Genomic DNA, 16,104 nt, shown 5'->3' on the forward strand with positions numbered 1-16,104 from the left:
ATGCCCGGTACTATGGAACCTTATGCTGAAGCTTAAGTTCTCTCTTGGTGTTAAGATCGTCGGCTTTGCAGATAACGTAACCTTGGAGGTCTACGGGGAGTCAATTCCCGAGGTAGAACTGACCGGAGCACACGCGATCAGCACGGTGGCGGATTGCATGAGCGCTAGAGGCCTGGAGCTCGCTCAACATAAGACGGAGGTTAGCGTCAAAAACCGCAAGTCGGTTCAACATGCAGTGATTCACGGGGGTGAAGTCGCGATCGCATCAAAGCGGAGTTTGAATCTCCTTGGGGTCGACAAGCTGACCTTCGCCAGCCATGTCGACTATGCGTGCAAGAGGGCTTCGACTGCTGTTGCGACATTATCGAGGATGATGTCCAACAGTTCCAAGGTGTGTGCCACTAGACGTAGGCTACTGGCAGGCGTTGTCGTATCTATTTTTAGATACGGCGGCCCGTCCTGGGTGAGAGCTTTGGGGGTAACCAGTTACCTGCGGAAGCTGGAGAGCACGTACCGCTTAATGTGTCTCAGAGTGATATCTGCCTACCGCACGGTATCACACGATGTAGCTTGCGTGATTGCGAGCATGATGCCAGTCGGGCTGGTCATCTGGGAAGACGAGGATTGTTTCGAGCTAAGCGGCACCAGAGGAATCCGCGAACGCATCAGGGTGACTTCGGTTGCCAGATGACAGTGCGAGTGGGATAACTCTTCTAAAGGTAGGTGGATCCACCGGCTGATAGCTAACATATCGAGCTGGGTGGGGAGATCTCATTGGGTAGTTCACTTCCATCTGACTCAACTCCTGTCAGTCCATGGCTGCTTCCGATAGTACCTCTACAGGTTTGGGCACGCGGAGAGCCCCAGTCTGCCCTGACTGCCCTGGTGTTGAGGAATCTGCAGAGCACATGCTGTTAGTATGTCCTCGTTTCGACGTCGAAAGATGAGTTATGCTAGACGTTTGCGGTCGGGACACAATCCCGGATACCCTTATCCAGAGGATGTGCCAAGCGGTGGAGAAGTGAACTGCAACTGTGGACTGCAACCACTCTGATTGCCTGCAGCTTGCAAAGAATCTGGCGTGCCGAGCAGCAGTCGACAAGCTAACTTGTGATTGGTTAGTTGGAGCGAAAACAGGCTAGCGCGGGTAAGTGAATGAGAGGTTTGCAAATGTCGAGGTTAGAGCGTCGCAGCACATCTTACCGACCTTTTTTAATTTAAGTGATATAGCAAAGTATTGGCAAGTAAAACTGAAATATTATTTGATAAAAATCCTAAGCTGTAGCACAAACTCCACCACACTTTTGACGTAGAACTACGTATGTCTTTTCTATATTGGGGTACACTTTACGATTGCAAAAAAATCGAAAAACGTCACGAAAATATGATAGACTTTGATCTCAGCCGTTTTTCAATGGATTTTATTTTTTCTTGGACTATTCGATCAAGAAAGAGTTAACGTTTCATACCCGATAAATACTGAAGTAATTTTTTACACGGTTTTTTTCACACGAGTTGCTTTATATGCGATTTTTTTTTCACTAGAATTTTGGGATTTCCGCGGTTTTTACGTTGTTTTAATTTACGTGGCCCATTTCCTCCGCGTAAAAACCGACTCCAGTGTGTTATGATAGTTATGTATGATAATATTTTCTATTGAAAACTTGCTAACAGTTTAGCATTCGGTTTCGATGAATAAGTCAATCTCGTATGTGCATCGCAAGCACTACATAGCACTACATTCCAACTGAAACTTGGCCTGCTTTTGAACTTAGTAATCTACTAGTATTTATTTGGTTATTAATTGAAAGCTTTCTATGCCCGCCATTGCAATAGTATGTATCTTGTGTGGAAAATACAATTGGTACAATTGGTACACTTTGGACAATAACAAACACATGAACAACAAGAGATGACATTTGTTTTGTTGTCGTTTTTCATAGCAACGAGCTTTTTACAATCTAGCACCCTTTTCAATTTTCCTTCCATTCCTCGATCTCTCCTTATCTCGATGGTCCCTTCAATATCGAGATGTAGAGAGGCGACTGTACCTAGGTGTCTGCCGGAGTAAACGCAAAGTCCGACGAAACTCACGTGAAAGAATGATAATTATTATCAATAAACTGTCAAACTTCTTTGTCACCAAACGCCGTTGACAGCCCAGCTTTAACGATGGGCTTTTCTGAGTCACAGGGGGTTTAGACTGACTTAGTGGCGGTTGCTTAGTCTCTGTTCCAGTTTGCGTCGGTGATGTTTACAGCGGTACACTATCAGCTTGGTTTGTGTTAAATCATTCTCATGTGATACTTATTGGAGTTATCATTAGATAATTTCTTAGGTATGAAAAGTAGGCGAGTTGTCCTCGGCGATAACTTTATAAATTTTTGGATCGATTATCATTTATCATCATACCAATTTAATGTCAACAATGAAGTTCAATCAGATGTTTGGCATTGTGTTTTGGTGTCTGTAGGAAAAAACGTTCGAATTAAGATACAATTATCGAACGATGCTTCTCTCTAACCAGTTTTTATCAATAAATAATTTGGATATGTGATCGCTTGAGAGTGTTGTTCATCATTGGCGTAACTACAGGGGGGCTAGGGGGGGCTATAGCCCCACCTAGAACTAAGTTAGCCCCCCCTAGAATTTTAGCCACTTTGCATGAACATTGTACTTATCTAGCTCTCTGATCATATATAGGCGTAACTGCCAGGAATGAGTTCTCTTCATTCACATCTCTCTCTCTACGAAACATTGAATCATTTTTTTTTAAATCGAACTTCGAACAATTGTTATATCGTACGATAGGAATGTTAAACACGAAAATCAGTACGCTCTCTTGATTCTCTAACGCCAGAAATCATTACTTTAAGAAATTGAAGTAGGAACAGTGGTCCCATGCTGATGCAATGCTGATTGAATAGATAATAGAAGCAACAGACTAAAAAAACAAACACAAATTCACAATTTTTCACAATTTCACAAAAACACAATTTCTAAAATTTTGATTGGATAAAGAAAGTTCTAGTGGCATACTGAACTGTCTGTATGGTCTTAATATAAGCATAAAATGTTGGACAAATTGATTAAGGAACACAGGATGTTTAGCTTATCGGCATATTTCTAAAAACTCCTGATTTAAAATTGGTTTTCTCAGCAAGTAGGGGAGAAGACGGCTTTGGCAGGTTTTGTTCTATTATTGGCAGGGAGGTTTTTGTCGACCGAATTTTATGAAATTCGGCTACAATATTCTTTGATATGCAAAGAATGTTTAGGCCAAATTTGGGCATAATCAGTCATAAAAAAACCCCCTGACAATAATAGAACAAAACCTGCCAAAGCCGTCATTCCCCCTATTTAATCTTTATATATTTTAAAGTTTTTACAGAGTTTTGCGAGTATATTTAATTAAACCTAGCGTGTTCATAGTTCTTAAAGATGCATAGCCTTTCTGAAAGAAATATCAAAAGAATCTTTCCGAAAAAGTGAGAGCCAAATACTACGTATCATATGTCTGTATCGATCCAGATATTTTGAAAGCATTTCTTTCTGTAGCTTTGAATGGTAATTTGGGGAATTTTCCTGCTATTTCCAGAAAATCAATCCCAGAAATTCCAGAGAGGCAAAATTTTGAGTTTTCAAGAAGAGGTAATTCTTTCTGATGGTTAAAACTCCACAGGCGTCTTACTATAAGCTCATATGTCTTTCTAATCGCATAAAGATTTATGGAATCTGACGATAGAAAATTCGCCACTCACACTCAACCTTCTGTGAAATGATGGTTCTCAGATGAATCGACAATGCGCCTTTCCAAACACAGGCATAATCAGAATTTTGAAAGAAATTTCTCTTGTCTACTCTGACATCAACGTCAGATGATTTGCCATCCATGGAGAAAGAACTTTTTTTTTGTCTTTATTAAGGAGACTTTCAGCCCTAGGCTGGCTCGTCTCCGGAAAGAAAGAACTTCTGCAGCGTTGCCAAGCGATTATGATTTGGACTTTGAAGTATGTTCGTCTCGGGTCTACCTCCTCTAGCGTATCAGTACCGCGGGAGTGCAACCGACGCCATTGTTTGCTATCAACCCTTTCTTTTCATAAAAAGCTGGTCCTGAAAAGAGTCGATTTTCAATCCACAATGCGTCTTTCGAATCATTCACGTCACAGCAATCAAACGTTAATCCCAACCTTGCGTTAAAAATTCATTGCTGCTGCTGTCCGACGGCCGCACGATGATTTTCCGCTAAGACGCTAAGAATAAATGTGCAGCACCGCCACTGATATCCCGAGACCGCAATAGACGCCTACAAAGAACAGATTTTCTTTCCACAAAGCGCTTTTCTAATCACTGATAGAAGCGAAACGATAGTCTGAGCATTGCGTGGATATTTCTCTTGAGTACTGCTATTTTCGGCGATGGCCAGCGCATTCTAATCCATAGTTTTTAATAGTTGGGGAAAACCTTAAAGAGTTCGTCGATTGATTGATACCAAAATCTCGAAAATCGTTACTTTTCGTTAAGGTCTCAAATTTGAATATGCAGAATTACCTACCTATCTTCGCAAAGGACGTAATCCTACGTCAAAAATTCCCCCCCCCCCCCCCCCCCCTTGAATTTGTCGTTAGTTATGCCAATGGTTCATCCTCGATTATTTGAAAATTTTATTTTTATCATCCTTTTCAAATGCTGGTCTACAAATAATATACATACTAGGAACCGTTATGCTCACTCAATCTAGGAGCAGGATAAACAACGAAAATAGATTTACCCTGGGCTTGAAAAACGCTTGCTTTGGTCTAATCGAACAGAAAATTCAAAAACCTGTACATAATGCAGCGTACACACTGGTCAAGCAGTTTGACGAACATTGACTCCACCCCTCGTTTAGTCAAGCATCGACCATGCTCATCAAACCGCGACACGAACACTTAATTTATTCGACCAACAATATTACACACGAACGATCGAAGTTCCAACTTGAACATCAACTATCAAAAATATATTTGGGTTTGTGCGTATAGTTTCCATCCCGGCATATCCCGGGACGTAAAATCCCGGGATTTAGGAAAATTCGGGATTTCCCGATTCCCGGGATATTATTTTTGAAATCCCGAAAATCCCGAGATAACCGGGACAAAAAATACTGTTTCATTTCCGGTTCGCAAACAGTGTAATTTTTCTTCTAACAAAAGCTATTTGTTCAGAACGCGAAACCCAACTTAGGTGATAAAATCATATCATTTTTTTATACCTCCCATCAGATATTTTTTCCAAGTTCGTTTAATTGGTAGGCTCAGGCAAGAATACGGAGCCAAGGTTCTTTGTGATGTACAATCGATATCATCTTATTATTAAATTAGTAAGAGAGGAACAGACATGAAAATATCGGAGATAGTTAATAGAACACCTTCACAAAAAATATTAGATTCCCTTATACCAATCAATGGAGGGCTACTGACTGATACTTTACCCAGCAGCTACAGCTCTCTATTAATTAAACGACAAGTATCTACAGTACAAGATCAGCTACATCTATTTGGTGCCTGCTTCCTCCCCATATCCCGTCTACAGCGAGGTTGTGTACACTATCTAGCATTCGCCTTGCTAATCTCCACGCGCCGCTTAGCACTGAGTCAGTCTTCCTGAGCATCTTGCCTCCAAAACAATTCTTGATCCAATTCATGTCTTTCCAATCGACGTTCGTATAACAAACTTTCCAGGACATGCGCAAGTACAAGTGGTCCGACCCAGATGCTGCCTAATTTTTTTGGTGTATCGCTTCGGTCAAAATCAACTCTGGTCAACAGGCTGCAATCAATTTGTCCAATTCTCGGCTTCTGTCAAATTTGTATACCAACTTTAATCGTGTAATCAATTAACCCCATTATTGTTGAATTATCGATTTAACTTACGTTAAATTATCGAACTCCGATAATAGTTGAGTTGATTCATCTTAATCGCAGCAAGCGATTACATTGAACACAATTAACTTTATCTGCGATAACGATTATTATTATTATTTATTCAGACTAAGGCCGAAGTGGCCTGTGCGATATATAAGAGTCTTCTCCATTCGGCTCGGTCCATGGCTACACGTCGCCAACCACGCAGTCTACGGAGGGTCCGCAAGTCATCTTCCACCTGATCGATCCACCTTGCCCGCTGCGCACCTCGCCTTCTTGTGCCCGTCGGATCGTTGTCGAGAACCATTTTCACCGGGTTACTGTCCGACATTCTGGCTACGTGCCCGACCCATCGCAGTCGTCCGATTTTCGCGGTGTGAACGATGGATGGTTCTCCCAACAGCTGATGCAATTCGTGGTTCATTCGCCTCCTCCACGTACCGTCCGCCATCTGCACCCCACCATAGATGGTACGCAGCACTTTCCTTTCGAAAACTCCAAGTGCGCGTTGGTCCTCCACGAGCATCGTCCAGGTCTCGTGTCCGTAGAGGACTACCGGTCTAATTAGCGTTTTGTAGATTGTCAGTTTGGTACGGCGGCGAACTCTATTCTATCGGAGCGTCTTGCGGAGTCCAAAGTACGTACGATTTCCAGCCACTATGCGTCTCTGAATTTCTCTGCTGGTGTCATTTTCGGCAGTCACCAGTGAGCCCAAGTACACAAATTCTTCTACCACCTCGATTTCGTCACCACCGATGCAAACTCGCGGTGGGTGGCTCACATTGTCTTCTCTTGAACCTCTGCCTATCATGTACTTCGTCTTCGACGTGTTGATGACTAGTCCGATCCGCTTAGCTTCCCTCTTCAGTCTGATGTAGGCTTCCTCCATCTTCTCAAAGTTACGTGCCATAATATCTATGTCGTCGGCGAAACCAAATAGCTGGACGGACTTATTGAAAATTGTACCACTCGTGTTAATCCCTGCTCTTCGTATTACCCCTTCCAAAGCGATGTTGAATAGCAAACACGAAAGACCATCACCTTGCCGTAACCCTCTGTGGGTTTCGAAGGGACTCGAGAATGCCCCTGAAACTCGAACTACGCACATCAACCGATCCATCGTCGCTTTGATCAACCGTGTCAGTTTATCCGAAAAACCGTGTTCGTGCATTAGCTGCCATAGCTGGTGCCGATCGATTGTATCATATGCGGCTTTGAAGTCGATGAATAGATGATGTGTGGGCACGTTGTATTCGCGGCATTTCTGCAGTACTTGGCGAATGGCGAACACCTGGTCCGTGGTGGAGCGTTCGCCCATAAAACCCGCCTGGTACTGCCCCACGAACTCCCTTGCAGTTGGTGCTAGTCGACGGCATAAAATTTGGGAGAGTACCTTGTAGGCGGCGTTCAGCAATGTGATTGCGCGGTAGTTGCTACAATCCAGCTTATCGCCCTTTTTGTAGATGGGACACGACACCTTCCATCCACTCCTGCGGCAAAACTTCCTCCTCCCAAATCTTGGTAATGACCCAGTGCAGCGCTCTAGCCAGTGCCTCACCACCGTGTTTAAATAGCTCTCCTGGTAGTTGGTCAACCCCAGGGGCTTTGTTGTTCTTCAGCCGGCCAATCTCCTCCTGGATTTCCTGGAGATCCGGAGCCGGTAGAATTATGTCCTGCGCGCGTTCTCCCAGGTCCATCACCATACCGCCATCTTCGTCTGCCACATCGCCATTCAGGTGTTCTTCGTAGTGCTGCCGCCACCTTTGGATCACCTCACGCTCGTTCGTAAGAAGGTTCCCGTTTATGTCCTTACACATATCAGGCTGTGGCATGTGGCCCTTACGTGAACGGTTCAACTTCTCATAGAACTTTCGTGTGTTATTAGCGCGGTACAGTTGCTCCGTTTCTTCACGGTCTCGATCTTCCTGCTGGCGCTTTTCCTCCGGAAAATCGAGTTTTGTCTGTTCTGCGCCTGTTTATATCGTGCCTCGTTCGCCCTCGTGCGATGTTGCAGCGATATCGCCCATGCCGCATTCTTCTCTTCCATTAACTGCTCACATTCGCCGTCATACCAGTCGTTTCTCTGATCCGGGGTACCATGCCAAGTGCAGCGGTTGCGGAGCTACCAATTACGGATCGAATATCTCTCCAGTCATCTTCAAGAGACGCTGCGCCTAGCTGCTCTTCCGTTGCAAGTGCCACTTCCAGCTGCTGCGCGTATTTTTGGGCTAGTCTACCGTCTTGTAGCCGCCCAATGTTAAGCCGCGGCGTCCGACTTCGACGCGTGTTGTACACCGTCGAGAGTTTTGAGCGCAGGCATACTGCAACGAGGTAGTGGTCGGATTCAATATTCGCACTGCGGTAAGTGCGGACATTCGTGATATCGGAGAAGAATTTACCGTCGATTAGAACGTGATCGATTTGGTTTTCCGTTTCTTGGTTAGGTGATCTCCATGTGGCCTTGTGGATATTTTTGCGGGGAAAGAAGGTGCTTCGGACTACCATTCCGCGGGAGGCTGCGAAGTTTATGCATCGTTGGCCGTTGTCATTCGATACGGTGTGCAGACTATCCGGTCCGATGACCGGTCTATACATTTCCTCCCTTCCTATCTGTGCGTTCATGTCACCGATGACGATTTTAACGTCCCGCAGTGGGCATCCATCGTATGTCTGCTCCAGCTGTGCGTAGAACGCTTCTTTCTCGTCGTCGGGTCTCCCTTCGTGTGGGCAGTGCACGTTGATGATGCTATAGTTGAAGAAACGGCCTTTAATCCTCAGCTTGCACATCCTTGCGTTGATTGGCTGCCACCCAATCACGCGTTGGCGCATCTTACCCAGCACTATGAAGCCGGTTCCCAGCTCGTTGGTGGTGCCACAGCTTTGGTAGAAGGTAGCCGCTCGATGCCCGCTTTTCCACACTTTCTGTCCTGTCCAGCAAATCTCCTGCAGCGCCACGACGTCGAAGTTGCGGGATGTAATTCATCGTAGATCATCCTGTCGCAACCTGCGAAACCTAGCGACTTGCAATTCCATGTTCCAGGCTTCCAATCGTGATCCTGTATTCGTCGCCTAGGTCTTTGCCGATTATATCGAGTCGCATTATCTCTTATATTGTTCGTAATGATTGGTTTTCTAGGCGGCTTATTGGGCCTGCAAACCTCCTGTCTCGTCGGAGGGCCGTCGTGTCAGGGCTGTTTAGCGTCCCACCTAACACCAGGACTTGGGCTTGTGCGCTTTGAGCGGCACACGGTCGCTTTGGTGGGGCCTACTTGCGGATACATGCAGCTTTTTATAGAGGTTTAACAGGGCCCACTGTCAAACCCCACCACATCCTAGGCAAGCCCCACAACTCGCAGATGGCATGCGGAGGGATCGTCAAGCCCTTGGACATAGTCCCTGCTGCGATAACGATAAACTAACGATTAACGTCAAGATTAGGAAGCGATCTGTTCAAGATTAGGAAGAGCTGCAGCTTTTGGCAAAAGTATCAATTAGTAGCCTGCCATGGGTTGAAGAAAATTCTAGTATTGTGTTTTCTTTGTGAGGGGGTTCCCATATCTCCAATAGGTTATGGGCCCAGTACGATTCTACTGCGCATCTTCCATCTTTCGTCACTAGGGTATTAAATGCAATCCCAGCAACTGTCTAAGCCCAATGCATATTCAAAACAATGCAAACAGTCAAGCCGACTTCAGCCGCCAGCGAACCCTTCTTCTCGGACTCGGCGATCATATATTCCAAAAGAAAAACGTGAATATTATTTGCTTCTTGAAGTCGTTTTTTCTCGAAAGATTCGATTCAAATTATTTAGAATTAAATTGAGTTCCAATTTGAAATCTGTATTATCTGGCCTTTCTAAAATATGAACTTTACCCCTGAACATTGAATAAAATTGTTTTTAAATCAAAAAATAAAGATTTCTAAGGAAACATCGAAAAATTCCGGGATCCCGGAACTAAGCTAAGCAGCAACCGAAGCATTTTTTTGCGGGTGGAGTCAATGTTGGTAAAAGGTGTTTGAGCCGTTTGAGCGTGTGTAGTTGAACGTCTCCTTTGCGTACAACCCGATTGGGCTGCACCTTTGAGTTTTTTTTTGAGTCTATGCTTTCACACGGTGTTTGATTACCATAATTTTGTGAGAAATAGTAAGAGACTAATAATATCCACCATATGTCTGAAAAGTAATTTTCTTCATTGTGATCGTTGATCGTTGCTGCTTAGACGGTTGTCACATTCTCACCTGCACGTTTTTTTTGGAGAACCTAGTCGATGGTACTATAGATCGCGGTTACGGAATCATTGATAGAAGCATCATTCATAACCTAATTCAAATGGGCCTTATTGATTTTGAAGAAGAAACACGCCGAAAAAGACAATAAACCAATATCAATAATACAAAAATTCACTTTGAATTTCAAAATTTACGTAAGAAACGAATTAACTAAATCGATTTCTCATGGTTTTTACTTGCGTTAAAAACATGTTGGATGAATTAGCATACAAAACCTCGTAAATCTTTCATCTTTCCTAAATCTTTCACTTGCTGTATATATGCAAATCGAGTTTTCATAACATTGTAATTATTCTTCATTCCGGGTTGTCAATACCCGGAAAAAAGGAAATTTACTTTGATTGAATTTATAAATCTTACTATCTGTGTAAACAATGCACAAAAAGCGTGCTCGAAATTATTTATCAAGTATTTAGTTTAATTAATGATGCATTCATCACCTACACAATTATATTCTTTCCTTTTGACACATATTATGTCGCAAAGAAAAATGTTACGATAGCTCAATATTTCTTTTCTACTCATTTCCGAATAATTGAAGTAGTGTAGGAAATGTGCAAAAAGTTCTATATTTTTTATATTTATGCCATTTGTTTAGTTATTTAGTGATGAATATCACGGTAATCAGCGCCATGAATGAATCTCTATTAGATTATTAGCTATATTTCGGATAGTGATATGTCTGCATGATGTGGTATCATCGCACATGCACTATCGGCTCGGGTGGGTAATCAAAACAAACAAGATAAAGCTCCCTGCCAAGCGACGATACAAGTGATAGTCTTATGAAGTTCTCTGCCCCTGGGGCTAAACAAATTGAACCGATTTGATATTGACGGAATCTTCCATTCATTCAGCCTTTGTACACAACAATCTACTCTGACTAATTTTTATTTTTACTTTCCTTGCTGCGAAAGAAAATGATGTACCGTATATGATGCTAAAACTTCGTGACATTCTTTATGAAATGTTTCCAGATGGATAAAAAATTAATTGAACGCATTCTTCTTTAGGTGATAACTCGTTCTATAAATGCTAATAAAGTTGTTGTCAGTTATTCATATGCCAAAACCCCCGTTTTGCACAATCCAGCCCTGCATCGAAAAAATCTCCCAACTCTTCCGTTCCTTCCGACAACACAAAGAGCTTCCAGCCAACAAGCACCCCGACATGTGACTCCACGGAAGACATGCAGCTGGAAAGGTAGATTCACATGACTGACCATGCTGACTGGCGGTAGCCCGATGGGAACGGAACAAGTGTTCCACTTTGGCTTCCGAGGGCATTAAGACAAGAACTTTCCAAAGATACCTGTGAAGTTCCAAGTGAGTGAAGATTAAACGTGCCCTCTATTTTATTTTGTCCGAGCTGATGCTATGTAGACTATTCATGAGATGGAAAGGAACCCCTTCCTGTTGTAAGTGCAGGTGGATTGTTTTCGGTGCTGGTCAAAAGTAAATGGAACACTGGAGCTTGAAGAACTTTGCCATTCGTTAGGATTCCTTAGCAGGGTATTATTTAGCGGTAGATATATGCTTCTCCTGAGGCCGGCTTTTATCGACCTTCATACGATTGTTGCGAACAACTCTTTTATGGAACGGACACGGCAAACATCAATGATGTAGTTAACATTCTCGAGAGCTGTTGCAATATTTAATTCTGCTTTTGAGGTTTAATGAAAGCTTTGCTAAATACTTACTTGTAGTCTTCGGTTTCGTAAGTGTTCTTCGGGCAGGACGAGTAGCATTTGTGCTCATGCATAACTAAATGATGATCACAGCTGGTACAATAGTCCGGTCGATCCTGGCAGGATGCACAGTTGGCTTCGCATGGCACACACGTACGGTTGTCGTAATCTGGGGAGGAATAATAAAAAAGGGAAAGGTGAGATAAAAGCCAATCAGACTCGATAGTAGTAAAGGTGACGATTTGCGTTGACAAAAGTAATTGTTTATAATTTGTCGCTCCGGTGCAAATGAAGCAGACCAATGTTGTTCATTATTTACGTCATTATTTTAGGGGGTGTGGTGTTTCATTGTTGAGATCAACGACAGAAACATCAGAGGTACCATACAAAAAGATATGATGTGGTTGTGCGGCATATTTAATGGAAATTTCCTTGATTATACAACCTGAGAAAGCCGCAATGCCGTGTCATTTTTTTTTCTTATTTTTCGGTTTTATTCATAAATACAAAATTGGTTATCCACCCATAAAACAAAGTAGCTTCAAACAAGTTTTATACTGATATCTACAAATCACTATCTGTCCAAGCAAAACTAAATCATCTGATTCATTATTATATCGTCTTCCGAACCTGAACACATAATTCCAGATCGAATCTAACGATTTAAACTGTTGTAGTATTTCGCTTTCCTTCATCTTACAAGTACACACCTCCAAAATGAGGTGAAACCCAGGTCGAACTGTCTACGAAACTTGTTTCGATGCCGGACTGCAAATGACAGCCAGTCATGTTTGAATCGTTCGCGATGTGGTACGCGCTTCTCGTGTTGATCCTAGTGCCATGTGGACTAGCGGAGTTTGAAGTTCGATATGCCATTATCAACAGGTAGTAGAGACTGAATTAATAAAAATATGTTCCAGTAACCATCTAAACGGTTAAAAATTATAGAGAGTCCCAAGAGCTAGTCTATATAACGCAAAATAATGATGACTTTGCAAAAAACGGCTGCAACCCAAATGACTCGTTCGCGCTAGTGATCCACGGGTGGCGCGATGGTCCGCAAAAAGATTGGGTTATCGACGTACTGTCGAATTTGACCGTCCACCGTGGTGGATGCATCATGTACATGAGCTATGGGAACGAAACCACGGATGTCAACTACTTTCGAGACCTGTACCCAAAGTTTGATCTACTAGTGAACTCTTTAACGCAATATCTTCAACGTTTGGAAGCGCTGGGTTTTGATCCGGATGATGGATTCATTTATGGGTTTAGTTTTGGTGCAAACATTGCGTTGGAAGCTGGACGAAGATTCGGCTTGCAGCGAATTGGAAGAATCGATGGTAAGGAAATTAAAACAAAATGTTATTCTGGAACCTATTACATCAAGGTTTAAATCGATTTTGCAGTGTGTGAACCAACAAGTATACAATTCGACAACGACAAACGATACTTTGCGCTGGACCCCAAACTGGCCGCCAAGAAAGTGCAGTGCATCCACACCAGCAAAACGCTTGGCACACGAAGACGCGACTGTCATGTCAGCTGGAGTATGGGCTCGTGCGGAGAATATCAATCGGCTGCCGGTCCCTTCCCGAAAGGACCACACGGTCTGTGCCCACATTTCTACAACAGTGCCTTCACGCATCGTTTCTTGGCGGTACCAAAGCCGAACAACTGCTACTCTAATCGGTATGCTTTGCGATGGCCTTTGGGTTTCCGGATGGGATACTTCTGTGATATGGAGAGGTCCGTTTAGGTACGATCCTAAAATCATTTCACATTCATATTTTGTAAACTTTTTATTGCAGTGGAGTACATGGTGAGCTGTTTGCTGCAACTACCAAAAACTATCCGTATAACGAAGATGGCTGATTGAAATGTGTAACAATGGGACGATTGACGATATTTATTGATATTTGATTGTGCTATCCATAAACTGGAGTAATCTAATAAACAAATTTGAAGCAATTTGGCTAACTGACTAACAACATGTTTTTGTTTATGTTGCTTAGATTCTATGTGTTGCTTGTTCCTTCAATAAGTGACATCGCAAGTTAATATTTATACTACGATTGCAACAGGGAAGTTTATCTGGCAGTTGTGTATCGATCGACCAGCTATCACAAAAAACATATCCAGAAGAATATTTTGAGCTTTTAGTTGAATGACTTCACCTGTCATAAAACGAGTTCGTACTATCCCATTTAATTCCACTGCTTGATTGTAACTTCAACAGATGCTCATCCAAATTGCCACACGAACATTTATTTTGTTTTCCAAAAGAAAATTGGATGAATTTATTTTTTCCGTTTCCGTTTAAAACTCCAAAGAAAATCAGTTGGAAATTCTCTCAAATTTCAACCTACATTCCAACGAAAAGTTATCCAATTTTCCATTAAAGATCATCAAAATTCTCGAAGGAAAAAAATGAAAAATTTCAGACAGTTCATATGAGCAACTAACGGATATTTATATGAATTTCAAATGAAAATGTGTAAAAATTTCCAACGAAAATTCATCCGAATTTTCTATCGAAAAAACATCCAATTTTGCAACGGAAGTTCATTCAATTTTCCAATGAAAATTCATTCAAATTTCCAAAAGAAAATAATTCAAATCAAGATGAATACACCACTAGGTGTTCCAATCTGCCAAATTCACGATTCAGCCATCTTGGATTTTAGTATGGGAGAGCCAGCCGGTTTGTTTATGTTTTGCACCGAAAATGAATTTTTCACCCCGCCTTCTTCTCTTCCATAAACTGGGCAGGTTGAAACACCTAGCTGTGTATTCATATTGATTCAAATATCCTTCGGTTTATTCAAATTTCCAACGTAAATTCATTCGAATTTCCAACGGATTTCCAATTCATTCGAATTTTCAACGGAATTCGAATTTTCATCACAATTCGAATTTCCATAGGAAACGCATTCGAATTTTTATAGGAAATGCATTCGAGTTTCCATCGGAAAATCATTCGAATTTCATTCGGAAATTCATTCGAACTTCCATCGGAGATTCATTCGAATTTCTATCGGAAATTCATTCGAATTTCCAACGGAAATTTATTCGAATTTCCAACGGAAATTCATTCGAATTTCCAACGGAAATTCATTCGAATTTCCAACGGGAATTCATTCGTATTTCCATCGGAAATTCATTTGAATTTCCATCGGAAATTCATTCGAATCGCCATCGGAAATTCATTCGAGTTTCCAACGGAAATTCATTTGAACTTCCAACGGAAATTCATTTGAACTTCCAACGGAAATTCATTCGAATTTCCAACGGAAATTCATTCGAATTTCCAACGGAAATTCATTCGAATTACCAACGGAAATTCATTCGAATATCCAACGGAAATTCATTCGAATTTCCAACGGAAATTAATTCGAATTTCCAGCGGAAATTCATTCGAATTTCCAGCGGAAATTCATTCGAATTTCCAGCGGAAATTCATTCGAATTTCCAGCGGAAATTCATTCGAATTTCCAGCGGAAATTCATTCGAATTTCCAGCGGAAATTCATTCGAATTTCCAGCGGAAATTCATTCGAATTACCAACGGAAATTCATTCGAATATCCAACGGAAATTCATTCGAATTTCCAACGGAAATTAATTCGAATTTCCAGCGGAAATTCATTCGAATTTCCAACGGAAATTCATTCGAATTTCCAGCGGAAATTCATTCGAATTTCCAGCGGAAATTCATTCGAATTTCCAGCGGAAATTCATTCGAATTTCCAGAGGAAATTCATTCGAATTTCCAGCGGAAATTCATTCGAATTTCCAGCGGAAATTCATTCGAATTTCCAGCGGAGATTCATTCGAATTTCCAGCGGAGATTCATTCGAATTTCTAGCTAGAACTAGAAATTCATTCGAATTTCCAGCGGAAATTCATTCGAATTTCCAGCGGAAATTCATTCGAATTTCCAGCGGAAATTCATTCGAATTTCCAGCGGAAATTCATTCGAATTTCCAGCGGAAATTCATTCGAATTTCCAGCGGAAATTCATTCGCATTTCCAACGGAAATTCATTCGAATTTCCAACGGAAATTCATTCGAATTTCCAACGGAAATTCATTCGAATTTCCAACGGAAATTCATTCGAATTTCCAACGGAAATTCATTCGAATTTCCAACGGAAATTCATTCGAATTTCCAACGGAAATTCATTCTGCAACGGAAATTCATTCCATTTTGGAGGGAAATTC

General features: G+C 41.9%; 2 protein-coding genes across 3 annotated transcripts in view; one reads left to right on the forward strand and one right to left on the reverse strand.

Moving 5' to 3' along the window:
• Window positions 1-16,104, reverse strand: part of LOC134223622 (furin-like protease 2) — a 1,298,803-nt gene that overhangs the window by 50,576 nt on the left and 1,232,123 nt on the right. For both annotated transcript variants that reach the window (XM_062702810.1, XM_062702811.1), the window contains exon 10: window positions 11,896-12,052. In XM_062702810.1, the coding sequence (XP_062558794.1) occupies window positions 11,896-12,052 (157 nt within the window). The remainder of the gene's footprint in view (window positions 1-11,895; window positions 12,053-16,104) is intronic.
• LOC134224626 (pancreatic triacylglycerol lipase-like) lies at window positions 12,683-13,851 on the forward strand. Its single transcript, XM_062704055.1, has 4 exons — window positions 12,683-12,768; window positions 12,832-13,226; window positions 13,293-13,632; window positions 13,695-13,851. The coding sequence occupies exons 1-4, from the start codon at window positions 12,689-12,691 to the stop codon at window positions 13,756-13,758; spliced, it is 879 nt and encodes a 292-aa protein (XP_062560039.1). The 5' UTR covers window positions 12,683-12,688; the 3' UTR covers window positions 13,759-13,851.

The sequence above is a fragment of the Armigeres subalbatus genome, chromosome 3, assembly GCF_024139115.2.
Source record: "Armigeres subalbatus isolate Guangzhou_Male chromosome 3, GZ_Asu_2, whole genome shotgun sequence".
In the NCBI taxonomy this organism is placed as follows: Eukaryota; Metazoa; Arthropoda; class Insecta; order Diptera; family Culicidae; genus Armigeres; species Armigeres subalbatus.

Excerpts from the sequence above, each read along its gene's own strand:
- LOC134224626 (XM_062704055.1), top strand. The coding sequence starts at position 12,689 with ATGTGGTACGCGCTTCTCGTGTTGATCCTAGTGCCATGTGGACTAGCG. Across the intron at positions 12,769-12,831 it reads CGATATGCCATTATCAACAG|AGAGTCCCAAGAGCTAGTCT; the intron begins GTAGTAGAGACT and ends TAAAAATTATAG. Across the intron at positions 13,227-13,292 it reads GCGAATTGGAAGAATCGATG|TGTGTGAACCAACAAGTATA; the intron begins GTAAGGAAATTA and ends TCGATTTTGCAG.